This window comes from Melospiza georgiana, chromosome 8 (genome assembly GCF_028018845.1).
Source record: "Melospiza georgiana isolate bMelGeo1 chromosome 8, bMelGeo1.pri, whole genome shotgun sequence".
Lineage (NCBI taxonomy): Eukaryota > Metazoa > Chordata > Aves > Passeriformes > Passerellidae > Melospiza > Melospiza georgiana.
In genome coordinates this window covers 10,909,143-10,922,987 of record NC_080437.1, presented here as the reverse complement: position 1 = coordinate 10,922,987, position 13,845 = coordinate 10,909,143, and the positions used below count along the sequence as shown (strand labels likewise).

Sequence of the window (13,845 nt, the reverse complement as noted above, 5' to 3'; positions counted from 1 at the left end):
TGATTAGTTGCTTATGAGCAGCAATGGGATTTTCTTTCAAGTAAACAGCTAATGGTTTGGACTCCAGATGTATCAGCACACACACACCCAAATCCTTCCAATGTGAGGACTGCACATAAATGTTTTGTGGGACTTTCCTCACTTTTAACACAAATTTCTCCCTTCCCATGACAAATAACCAAAATCAGTGACAAGGAAAAGATTTTAGGTAGGACTGCACATTCTCATGTTATGTGGATGGTACCTTACAACCCATAAGCCAGGGCAATTTTACCTTCTAGTTTTCTGTGGACCAGAGACTATCTTGGAAACTTCACTCCAGTGTTTCAGTCTGTGCACAACAGGAACACTAGAAGAGATCCACCAAACCTAGTAAAATTCACTCTACTGCCAGTATTTGCAAGCAAGATCTCCTAAATGGTCCAGTCTTTGTTTCTTGGCCTGTGATATATGTCAGCAACACTGCAAAAATTTAAAGCATTGTTAAGATGAGTTACATTTACATTTAGAGACTAGGAAAATGTCAACAACACTTTAGAAACATTGTTGCTCCTAAATAAAATGCAGTTTATTTCTAAAGTTAATCCTGGAGATTTATTTAATGAACTCAGCCCAGAGTTCAGTATTTAGTAAATATTTTAAAACCAAGCAAGCAAAACCAAATTTAAAAGGCAAGCTCATTGGTCTGTTGTCACTGCTGAATATAAATTTGTAATTAGAGTAAATCAAAGAGTAGGCCTTCTGAAATGTAGAGGGCTTTTTATTTCCAAAACTTCAAAATCACCATGCCTGGTCATGTCTTAAACTTCTTTCTGTCAAATAAAACTTCCCAAAGACTTTCACTCTAAAGAAGTTCAAGTATTGCGGTATTTTTATCTATCCTAATATCTTACATAGCAATATTAAAACAATGAAATTTGCCAAAATGAAATGCACTTTTGAAATTTTCAGTATTTTTGATGAACATACAAATTCTTATTATGTTAATTGCACCCTTTTAAGGTAGCATTTTTTAACAAATCTATTTTGCTGTTAAGAATTTTTTCCCCACCTACCTGTATTCTAAGCAATACTAACCTCTCATTAATTGTTAAAAACCCCCAACACACCGGTACCAACACACAATGCACTTAAAGCAACAGTGTGACAAGCAGAAAATAACCTATCCTCTGAAATAAAGCTACAAAGCAATTTCAGCTGACTTGCTCAGAAGATTCTTTTCTCTATCCTGAAAAATCCAAGAAAACTAACAACAAGAAATGCTCCTTATTTCCTTCTGGCCAATGCTGATTTCCACAGGAGATGCCCAGGCCAGGTGCTCCTGTCTTTCTAGCAGGGGGCCATGGCTCACACTGCTCTGCTGCAGTGAGCACAAAGTGCCTGCAAACACAGTGTCATTTTCTGTCCCACTTTTGCTCAAAATATCTGAGAGAAGAAAGAAAAATAAAACTGAAGGGGTGAAATGAAGAAAACCGTCAAATTGTAAGATTAGGTTCTTTCAGTACAAAGCTCCCATCCTTGACTTGGCGACTTGGCTGGGTTTTTACCAGTATTCCTCCAATTCCTGATTTTGTGGTGGCAGCATTCTGCAGAGCCAGGCCAAGTGTGCTGCCTAGGTCAGGGTGGTTCAAGGAACACCTCCTTTTCAGTGCACACCAATTCTGCACCTACAGCCAAGTTCCACAAACAAGCACCACTAGGGAATATGTGTATGTTACCTATGGGGGATAGGATATACATAAATATTTCAGAACATTTTGTTTTTAAAGCTTTGACAGAAAGCTTCAACTGGAACGAAAACCACTTGGAAATGGACACAAGAGGTAGCAGAGAGCATTGCAGTTCATCCAGTCAGGTTTTGTGTCCTTCCTTGTGCTTACCAGAGTACTTTCACTAAAGAATATGCCAGATGTGTTCAGAGAACACTGACTCCAGAGTGAACAAAAAGTTGAAGATGTTTTTGTATTCTAAAGATGTCTTCAAATATGTGCTTAAGTTAGCTACCTGCACATACAAAGAGGACACACTGCATTGGAAGACTAATTTTTATGGGGAAAAAAATTAATGAAAAACAATGGGATAAATCACTCTGTGGGCTGCATAAGCCAGGAAGACCAACTTCCTTCTCAAGCAACAAGAGAACAATGATTATAATATACCGGGCTGTGGTTTTGCTTGTTCAAAGCAATAAACCAGCTTTTAAATAAGCCTCCATCTAAACCACTCCTGCATTTTTTTGATGGGATGGTTGTCTGAGCTTTTTTGTTAGATCAACATAGCCACACCACTGTGACCTCTGTTTTTAGGCAAACTAGAAAAATCAATTTAATGAAGATAATTTAAAATAGAGCTATTAGTTGGCTGAGTGGACTTAGGAGAATTTCCAAACATGAAAAACAACCTGAAGCTGACTATAGGCACTGGGAAGAGTTGTCTGTAAGAGCTTCAGTTTCCCTCACAGCACACTAACTAGACTGATGTGCCTGAAGGCCAGGCAGCAATAGGCACAGAAATGTATGCTCACTCCAGGATACAAATATATGTAATGTTAATCTGACACTCATATTCAAAAATGAAAGCTTCCAACAGCTTTTAGTACTTCCTAGAAACCTGACAGAAAACACTGCTGCTGCTTCAAAGTTTCTGTATTTCCAGATCAAACCACTAAGCTCTGTAATAAGGTAGAAAGCTGTCCATCTTAGTGCCTTTGTGGAATTATTTTGTTACTGATCTGCTGCTTTATGAATGTCAGTATCTTATAGTACATTTTAAAATTAAAGTCCCCTAATGTTTTTTTTTTCCTTTTCCATTAATAAGACAATCTCCTAACTGTACTCCAAATTCAAGTACTGATAGTATCAAAAATAAGCAATTTTGCTTTCTGTAGATCCAGCAATGCCTGAATTCTTCAGGTAATATACACATCAAGCCAGAGTCTGAGGCCCACGGTGGTCTCCTCATGAAGCAGACTCAGGAGGTGGTCAGCCCATAGCAGTGGTCCTTTCCCTGCTCAGATTCACAGCTGATACTGGTCTACTGCATTACCATCAGTGAGAAACACCAAAGTGGTGCTCTGGGGAAAGGTGAAGATAAAATGCAGAAGGAATTAAGGAAATTAATAGAATTATATCTGATCCTTTCTGAATTTAGTGATACTTTTGCTATTTCTATAAAACTTTGTGGTTCAGTTTGCTAATTACTCAGAGTGCTTTTTGGTATGCCCACAAAACATCCATGTGCAGTGTTTACACATTTCACTGAAATGTTTCACATTTCACACATTACTGCTGTTTCACCTCTTAGATATTGATGCCAACTCATCAGTAACATTTTGCATAGTGGTCAAACCCACCCATTTATAATGGAGACCATTTTGGTATTTATTGCTAGCAGGCAGTAGAACTTATTTTCATGTCTCAAAACTCCCCAATTTATTTTCCAAATCCTTTCTTTAGGACACAGCCCCACCGTGTGGCCGTTCCATGGACAGAAAAGCTGCTCATTAGAGCACGGACAGGTGCAAACACTTACCCACAATTTTCCTTATGTCCTCCTGCAACTCTAACATGAAATCCCCGTTTTGAATCCAACCATGACCACTGCAACCAGTGAAGACATTCCATTCCAAAATAGCCACAACCATAGGAAAAAGGTTTGCTTTGCCAAGATACTAATTTAAGGAGACCAAATCTTTGTGCAGTCTAATTTCCTGGTATTATGTGTTAAGGACAGGAAAGTTGAAACTACATTGCTGATCTTTCCACAGCACTTTCCAGAACTATACTGCAAGAATTTAACACTTGATTGTATGGGGAAAACAAACTAAGGCTTATAATTATAACATATTGGTAACAGTTTTTAGGATGTTCAGATGTAAAATCTTTCTAGCTACTGTAAAAAATATGTATTTAAATCTAATATTTTTCCTGATTAAATGCAAAAAGAGAACAGAAACTGATCTTACTTCTTTCTCCTTGTAAACTAAAGGTGGACTCTACGGGGAGTAGAAGCTGTTACATTTCTGCAATGAGAAAACAAATTCTGACACTCTCTTCATGGTTCTCACAGGTGAGATATCCCCTTGACTGGTCTTCATTTGCTTGAATCAGAAAAACCAGAGCAAATTTAGCAGGATATACAGAAGCACCTGCATATTTTTGCAACAAGCAGTACGTACACATATTAAACTCAAATATCTTAATTTGGATACTATTACACAAAAAAGAAGGTTGTACATGAAGGGAACAAAAAGCAATTACAAAATTCCCCATCCCTTTACTTTTTCTGTTTTTACCTGGTAAACTTGAGGCAAATTTATATGGATGAAACCAACATGTAGGGAACCTGCATGTGTTCAAATAAAAGTATTATTTGATTTTTACTTGTATTTGGCTTTGATGTAACACAGGGATAAGAATCAGGAGAAGGAAACGTTGTTTTTTACTGTTGCACCCAAATTTAAATATTGTGCAAGGAATAAAGAGCGTGAACTTAGCACCAAATAATTTTCAATATCATTGAACAATAAAAGTAATAATTAACAACTTATTCAGAGACTGTGGGGGAAAAAACCATAAACGAGGTATGAAAAAGTAGGGAATTATTTAGTTACAGTATTAGGATTTCCAAGTCGTTACATTTTTAAGGCAAAATCTTATAGTAACAAAACACATTACTAATGTGTACTAAAATAAGGTTATTTACTTAAAAATGATACATTGGACATAATCTGTGTACAGAACAAGCAATTCATGGTAAACTCAATAAGGCACCTTCTAAAGCAGATGCTGTACAAAATACATTAGTGTGTTACATTTTTAAAGTAGTATTCTACACTTCTGGCATATAACACACACAAGAGTGTGACCATTTGTCTTGTTCCACTCTTCTTTCATATTTTATTTACATCTTCTCCAGGTTAACTACAATGTTATTTATTTTTCTTGTATACAATATAGTACATTTCATTTTGGGCATGTCATGTCGGAGCACAAATGTCACTACATGATGTGGGCTTCTATAATTGCATTAAACAGTAAAATATCACAAAGCAACAATTACATTAGATTTGTCAAAAAACCAGAAGTAATGTGCCCTCTACTTCTGCTGTACAACCAAGGCTTAGCACCATGGTTCCATAAGGACTGGACTGTGCAACACTGCCAGCTGCTTTTAGACATCACCCCTACTAGGAATAAAGACTGTGGGCACAGGATGAAGATTTAACTCAGAGGCACTGTCAGGAGAGGGAGCAAAGGCTAAATCATTCTAACATTTCACAGAAGATGAGCATGTAACTTCCCTTTAAAAATATCTGCAATAGCAAAAGAATGTTTATTAACTTTATATCTCTGCTCTTCAAACACTTTTAGACCATTAAAATACAGTCTGTTAAGACAGAGTAGTTGAAATGTATCCAAATTATTTGTTTTTTAAACACATTCAAATGGTCATTTAGATCAAGATCTAAAATTTGATTCTAGACTATTATGGAGGTAAGTTAAAATATTAATTTTACATTTCATTCAAGACCTCAAAAAAGGCTAATAAAGAAAACAATTCATAAGAAATTATGGATATTGGGAAAACTGTTTCTTGAGGAAAAATTATATTAAGTAAAATTCAGAATAAACTCAGAATGTAAGCCAAATTTTCTCTATAGGAATACCACATTTCTGGTGGAATTTACAAGTTAACCAGGAACACAAAAACGTTCCTTTTAGGTGCTGTAACAAATGAAGTAACTCCAATTATTTCCATATAAAATCACATGGAACAGGTTCAATAAACACAAAAATCCCTCCATTTGAGTGTTTAAGAACTTCCAAGGCACAGTCTTGGTATTCTCAAGGTATTTTCCACACATTTGATTTTTGTATTTAAAAAAAACAACCAAAAATCAACCAAACAAAAAAACCAACCACATTTGCCAGTTCTGGAGGGCATTTTTTCAAATGACAAATGCTTAAAATTTTGACCTCCAAAAATGAGATTAATCATAGTCCAACAGAAGAATCTCATTACCCTCTCTGAACTTAAAGGCTTCCTCTGAACACTACAGGATTGCACAAAGCAACTGCTTACCTTTGGAGTCTGCATTAATTATACTTAGGTAAAAATTAATGGGCTGGCTTAGAGCACATTTTTTCCCCAAAATGATTAAGTATCAGTATAGACATTCTTTAGTGTTAATGTTTTGTTGAGCATCAGAATCAAGGCAGCTGCTGTTCAGCACAGCAAGAACTACACATGCATGATACACTTGAGTATGAACAGAGTAACTGAAGTGCTGATAAATTAGGTTTAAGGCAAAAAAGATTTTTTCCCTCTCAAAAAAATCCTCTTTGCAGCAGTAGGCTCCCTCTATGTTAAAAGTAAACTTGAAAATCAATTTAGGTCTTAAGGTGTCTAACCATCCTATTGCTGCCTTGCAATACTTAACAATGGAAAAGAAAATAAGTGAAAATTTACAAATTATTGAAATTCATACTTCCAAAAGGGGCTTCCTGAAGAGCTAGAAAAAATGAACTAAAAAAATTCACAAAACATGTTTACATCAAATGATGACGTGGCAAATTCTAAAAGAAATGACACAATATTCTACATAGGATGGGGTTAATTTAGACAGATCTTCATGCTCTGAAAGTTTAAGCTAGCAGGGTACCTACATAAACGTTTTTTTCCTTCTTATTGATAAAAATTCTAGAGAAGAAAACCCAAAAGCTTATCCCTTACTTTTTTTGGCTTATACCAAAAATTTTCCAACTACCTGTGCAAAAATTATGTGCGAAGACATGATTAACAATTTGAAAATCATCATAAATTTCTTGGCAATGGACGGAGAAACTTTTTTTTAAGAGCCCTTTATCATGAGGATTGTGGCACAATATCATAAATCTCTTGCTGTTTTCAAATAAGTTAAAGTTGACATACCTATGAACTTCTCAGCCAGAATACATATTAATACTTAAAGGCATTACTAAACAAAAGTAATGACTTTATTAAAAAAAAAGTCCCTTGAAATAGCTAGTTTTCTATAAAATATGTAGAACTGTTAAATAAAGTCTGTACATCACAATAGAAAATAAAAATACTGCAATCTTTTGCCTGACCATTTACATTATGGGAACTACAGGATTAAAACAAAAAGGTAACATGCTAAAAGGTTGTAATTGTACACAAATCACATTACTTCTGTGTTACATTGCTTTGTATCAGTTGTATTTTCAAGGGAAATTTAAACACATCAAAACATTCTCTATGTAAATATTTTAAGACAACAAATAATCTGGCATAAATCAATCTGAAGTTTTAACAATTTCATCAATTCTGGTATTCTTAACTTTTTTCTTCAAATCTCAACTATGGCGTGTGTGTGTGCATATATCTAATTGTACAGATGTACCTAGGACTAGGTATTTATTGGTTTTTTTTTTACTAAAGCACAAAACACACTGTATAAATAATTTCCCTTTTTAAAGTTATCTAGAACAAGATTTACAGTACAAAATTATAGGCACTTAAATTATCAAATAGACTCAATGGTTCCAATACTGTGTGTTCAATCTTCAGACGATTAATGCTTTGAAGCTTCAACTTGAGTTATGGTACTATTTTCTAACTTCCAAGTAGAAGTGCCAAAGGAGTTATAAATCAATAATTCTACTTTACAGTAACCTCATGGAGGGTTCTGGCTTCTATACACCTTGTGTGGGTCAGTGAAGAAAATGGCGGAACTTCAGATTCTCATGCAGATTTAAGAGTTGGCACAATAAAAACAAGTTTTACAATTGTGCTAACTTACTGTAACTTCATGATTTAATTTCAATGCTATTCCTCCCAAACTCAACTAGAACTTGCAACACCCACTGATTTAACTTGTCTCAAATCTTGACTTCTACTAAGTGGCCCACAGATGTGGCCTCCTGTGTCTATATCAGAGCAACCCAGCTCCAAATCTTCTGCACGCTGTGGATCTGATCTTCAACAGTTCACGTACTCACTTCTCCTGGTCTTGACCCTTTACTGCTTTCTCTGATCTTCGGAGCACCCAGAGCTTCCTGCCTTCCCTCTTTTGTGTCTGTAGACCAGACTTGCTCTCAAGCCTTTAAAAACTCACCTTCTGCCTAGTTTTGTCAAATGATGAAAGAGCACATGGTAGAGCTGACAAATCCCTTCCTTCATGGGAAGACAGAGCCTGACAGACACCTATCAGAGTCCCAATACAGCAGGAAGGCAAAACACATCACCATCAGTCTTTCTGCTAAGATGTAAAGTATTCTATGGCAAAAATGCTGATTGCATGTGGCACTGTGAAAAAAATATGTCATATATCAGGGATCCAATTATGAAGCTCTCTCTAGACTGCAAGTGAGATGACCAAAGCAGCCTACATCTCTAGAAGAGATTGTTTTAAGCTCCTTACAGATTCAGGTAGCCATTTCTTAATTACTTAATGGTTCACATTTTTGCAGTTCTCCTTGAGACCAAATAAAAAAGAGAAAAAAAAATTAAAACTGAGATTTCTGAAGATAACTTAATGGCAAAAGATTCGGTAGCAAATCTCTGATTGTGGAGCCACAAAATGCATGGAGCCCTGACCATAAAACTTTGTTCATTTAAATGGTTTCTTATATATTCCAAATGACAGCAAAATAATCCTGGCACACACATAAAGGCATAAAGAACTGTTAAACTGAGTAGTATCACAAACAGATTAATAACCTACAGGCTGTTTCACCAGAACTTGGTATGGATTGACTAGGTTTTATCAGGTAGAAGGCAAAAAAAAAAAAGCTTATATTCTCCATCTCTGTTGAATCCATATAGCTTGTTAGGCTTTCACAGAAAGCACTGTAATCTGAACATTCAATTCAGTACCCAGAGTTTTACTGGAGACTCACTAAGTATGATTGAAGTCTCAATGCAGCTCAAACCAAAACAAAACGTGTATTTTCTCAAGGCTGTCCATATATGTAGCACGTAGTGTATAGAGGCTCTCAGCATCATGGTCTATGAAGTACTGAAAGATTTCATTAGCAGCCTGTAGAAGTGTGCTGAGAAAATATACTGAATCTCAGTTATTTCCTCTTCTCTGTTTTTATCTTCCTCACCCACGTTTGAGTGAAAAGATCTAGGGAGTCCAGCTTTGCTCTCCAAAGTCAATTTCCTATGTCAAATCTTTACATCTTGTGATTCCACCATCTTGGCAAGCGTCTTCTTGATCCTCAAGGCAGTGAGCCTTGAGGCAGGATTATGAGCCCAGCACTCAGACATCAACTTCAATATTGCTCTTAAACACTGCAGAAAAAAACAAAGAAAAAACAAAGGCATGCTATTGAAACAACTGTTACATCCAAAGTTATAATTCTGCTTCGCTGTCAAGCTCTATTTATAGAACTTTCAAGTTCAAAAACATGCAACTTCCAAATTTTCTGCAAAATTGTTGGTAGAAAACTATTATAAAGAGATCTACTGAAGGAAAAAACCCCAAAACACCCCAAACCCAACATCCACATGCCAATCTTTCTTATCCCACCCCCTCACTGCCTAGTATTATGGTAGCTGGGACTAATGGAAGTGTTGATTTTCTCAATGATGCATTACCAGAACTTCAAGTACAGTGATACAAATATGGCAGCAATAAACAGAAATAACTCCACATATATGGCTGCAAAACCATAGAGAATTCTTTCAGGGAAAATGAAGGTGGGACAAAAGTTCTTTCAGCAGTCAAAAAAAAAAAAAAAGGTCAAAACTGGGAATTCATAGAAGTCAGGGACTTGGGGAAGAATGGATATGACATACTTAATTTGCTATGTGAAATAGTTATGTCTTTTTTACTGTGTTCAAGCTGTGGCCCTTTAAAAACACATATAAATGAGAGTATTTAGTTTTATCCCTAACTGTCCTGGGATGTAACAGTAAAAAAGGAAAAAAGGGAAGAGGAATTCCACAAAGGAACTGCTTTACCTTTCATGAAATATCTTATGCCACAAATCAATAAGCTATATCTATTAAGACTAATAAAATGAATTTTAAATTATTTTAAGTTTTAGCTCCAATTAAACTCTGAATATATTTCACTATCTAAAATACATGATGTCAAGTAGAGCAGTATTCACATACTTGCATGCTGCTTAAGGGTATCTTCCCCTCAGACTACTGAAAAGATACATTAAAAAGTACAGTATTTTGAATTGATCTCAAGCATGTCTTTCTCCTATTATTGCTATGAGGTTTTCAAAGTATCAAAATATGGGAATGCAGTCCTACTTTACAACATTTTAGTATTTATTAAACTAAAATGCCACCCCATATTAATGAACAATTTTTCTCTGAGCACACTCACTTCATCGCTGTTCCACCTGTTCGATACCACTGGGCGCAGGCGTTTGACACACACCACTTCTCTCATGTCCTCATAGGATGGATCATTTGGCACCATGTCATAGTATGGCAACTGGTACTCTTCAACAATACCTGGAGATCATTGTGAAAGATGAAGAACAAGTAAAATAAATAAATCTACTTATCTACTCTTGGATTTCTTTAGCTAGGAACAAAAACTAACTTTCTGCCATGCTGTTTTACTGCGGTAAAAATCTGAAAATTTCACTACAACAACAATTTAGCATAAAAGCTCCAATATTATGATTATTAACTTTAGTAGCTGTGATAATTCCTTGTAATGCCTTTGATTTTGATACCAAATGTTAACTTTAGCTTTTTCTAATTTACTTCATGCTACAAAGAAGCACATAGATAAATAAGATGGAAGAATACAGGTGAAGATGCATAAGGATACAAAAGAAGAGTAAAAAAAAAGCCAGGATGAGTCACAAAAATATTTGTCAGAATATTACTACTGCTTTTAAGGAATACAAGCCCAATGACACAGCAAGCTAATTATATTATTTCCTGGTGAAGCACTGCTAGAGTGAGGGAAGGGCCTGGTAGATTTTACAGAGAATATTGAAAAGTTTACCTCCTGTGACACAGCGCCGAGCCATTTCCCAGATGATCAGCCCAAAACTGTAGATGTCAGCCATGATGTATGGCTGGAAATGGTTTTTATTCAGGCTTTCATCCAGGACTTCTGGAGCCATGTAACGTTTCGTTCCCACTCTGGTGTTCAAGGGAACGTCAACTTCATTGGTGTCACTAGATGAAAACATTAGCAAGTTACTGAACTGTGGACTGTTACAAGGTATGAAATCCTGTATGGCACAGCCACTAAAAAGACAAGTCTCAATCTCCACAGAACTTAAACTAACAAAAGTATTTAATAATATTATCAAAGTATCACATCTTCAATTAAGTTTCAACTACCTATATGCTGTTCAATTTTTCTATGAAGAATTTACATGATTGCAATTACTACGAAAGGCTAGTTTTGAATAAAAAAGTTAGTGTTCATTTACTCCACAAAACTTTTCTTTTCCATAAGTATTTTCATTGTTTCTTAACAACCTATTTTTATTGTGATGTTTACCAGCCTTCAAGAACTACATTTTACCCTCAAAACTGAAAAAAAAAACCCTGAAAGCAAACAACCAAATGATTCCATCTGCCTTTTCAAACTGGGTATCTGGTGCATTAAATAAAAAAACGGTATGAAAGTTTTCCCATGACAGAGGATTTATTACCTGTTAAACTTGACTGCAAGACCCAAGTCTGCAATGCAGCAGGTTCCATTTTTCTTTATCAAGATGTTTTTACTCTTCAGGTCCCTGTGTGCAATTGCAGGCTTGCCTTGTGTCCCATAGATTTCTGTGTGCAGGTGGCACAGGCCACACGCAGCAGAATAGGCCAGTTTGAGCAGAGCCCTGTTGTCCAGAGTAGTGCACTTCAGAAAATCATACAATGATCCATTTTCATGGTAATCTGTGATCAAGTAAAGCTGCGTCCAGGAGCCAGTGCCTTTAATATCTGCTGCTATGAAACCTATGAAATGTATAAACAAAGTTACAATTTATTTGTACATAAAATTTTTGTGTAGTAGATTTAGTGCTAATTCCTAAAGCTGTATTTTCTTGTACTGTAGCAGAAAATACATGTTGTCCTTATGAAAACTAATCATGTAGAACCTCTGATTCTAACTCTATGTGAGGCTACCAGTCCAGCCTTCCAGCAAAGAGACTGCAGACATATTTCCAACCAAAAGCAGCAAAATTCTACACTTTGAGTAACATTTCATTAGAGCATAATAAGGGAATAATCCATCTGGTGATTCCATAGAAGACCCCTCAAGCCACCCAGTAAGAGCTCCTCCTGCACCCTGTAGCGGCAGAGCAATGTTCTGCTGCCTTACCGAGGATGTTTTCATGTCTCATGAGAACAGTTTGGTAAATCTCTGTTTCTCTGAACCAGCTGGCTTCTTCTGTGGTGAAAAACACTTTGACTGCCACTTTTTCACCCCTCCATTTGCCCATCCACACTTCACCATATCGTCCTTTTCCAACTTGCCTCACCATCTGAATTTGTTTGGCAATAGTGCGCTGAACCTAAGAAAAAAAAAATTGGACTCATTATTGCTGCCTCCAAGGTATAAAAAAAACCCCAAAACTATTTAAGTCATCTCAACTTCTAACTGAAGGTTATGTTCTCTTCCATTTTATTTCTGATTTATAAATAGTCATCTGTCTCACTGGCTGATTTTTATGCCAGTATTATATAGGATGGTGAAGGAACAAAATTATGAATAATTATCACAAAAGGTTTGAGTTGAAAAGGACCCTAAAGATCATCTACTTCCAACTCCTCTGTCATGGGTGGGGATACCTTCCACTAGAACAGGTTGCTTAAATTCCCATCCAGACTGGACTTGAACACTGCCAGGGATGGTGCATTCACAGCTTCTGTTCCAGTGCCTCAACATCCTCAGCGAAGAATTTCTTTCTAATATCCCATCTAAACCTACTCTCAGTTTAAAGCCATTTCCCCTTGTCCTGTGTCTACGTGCCCTTGTAAGAAGTCCCTCTCTGGCTTTTCTATTTTAATGGTCAGTTGATACTAACAAAGAAAAATCTCTGAGTTCACTCAATTTGATACCTGTATTAGCCATTTCTTGTATTTTTATCCTAATAGCTGTAGGCTCTAAGGTTTCTTTGAATTCTGCTGATGCCAACAGATTTTTTTAACATATCTAACACTTAACTTTAATTAACTACGTGAAGATGGGCTTTAAACATGTTCAGTTTGTACTTCACTGTCATCATAATGGCCTATAAAATAATCAGCATTTTGTATGAACAAACAGCTTTCTTCTAGGCATTAGATCCAAACCAAACTTTGTATGTGACGGAGAGAAATTCAGTGAAGAAAAATCTCAAGTGTATGACTAACCAACAGTGGCAGTCCTGATCCACTCCCAGAACTCTGTGACTGGTCAATAAGGTCTTTTAATGACTCCCCAGCTGGAATAAATGCTTCATCTTGTTCCAGGTCACGATTATAACAGTGCCTCTTTGCCATCGACTTACAGTAATGTCTGCAAAAGTAACACAAGCTAAGATGAACTCCAAAACACTCAAAATATGTAACAAACTGATCTAGGAAAGGAGCTATTTAAATATTCACACCTTCTCAAAAGAAAAAACAGAGAAGCAGATGTTACTGTATTTTTTCTTTTCCTGAAATGTAACTTATATAGCTTTCTAATGTTAAGAAGCTTTTGTAATGCATGTACAGGTTTGTCAGCTGATTATCAGCGAGGGGGAAACCCACCATTTTTAATACTCAACTCTCAGCCACAGTTACCAGCACAACATTGCTGATTTTGGGTTAAATGAACAGACAGAACCTTGAACCACAGCAGCTGAGGCTGACACAAGCCTTGGAAAC

General features: G+C 36.2%; 1 protein-coding gene across 2 annotated transcripts in view; it reads right to left on the bottom strand.

Annotated features, from left to right (window-relative positions):
- Positions 1-4,585: 4,585 nt before the first annotated feature.
- The window catches only part of BMPR1A (bone morphogenetic protein receptor type 1A), a 73,785-nt gene continuing 64,525 nt past the window's right edge, over positions 4,586-13,845 (bottom strand). For both annotated transcript variants that reach the window (XM_058028924.1, XM_058028923.1), the window contains 6 exons: positions 13,348-13,492; positions 12,314-12,506; positions 11,649-11,946; positions 10,988-11,163; positions 10,352-10,482; positions 4,586-9,300 (listed from right to left, as the gene is read on the bottom strand). In XM_058028924.1, coding sequence (XP_057884907.1) covers positions 9,175-9,300; positions 10,352-10,482; positions 10,988-11,163; positions 11,649-11,946; positions 12,314-12,506; positions 13,348-13,492 — 1,069 coding nt within the window. In that variant the 3' untranslated portion in view covers positions 4,586-9,174. The remainder of the gene's footprint in view (positions 9,301-10,351; positions 10,483-10,987; positions 11,164-11,648; positions 11,947-12,313; positions 12,507-13,347; positions 13,493-13,845) is intronic.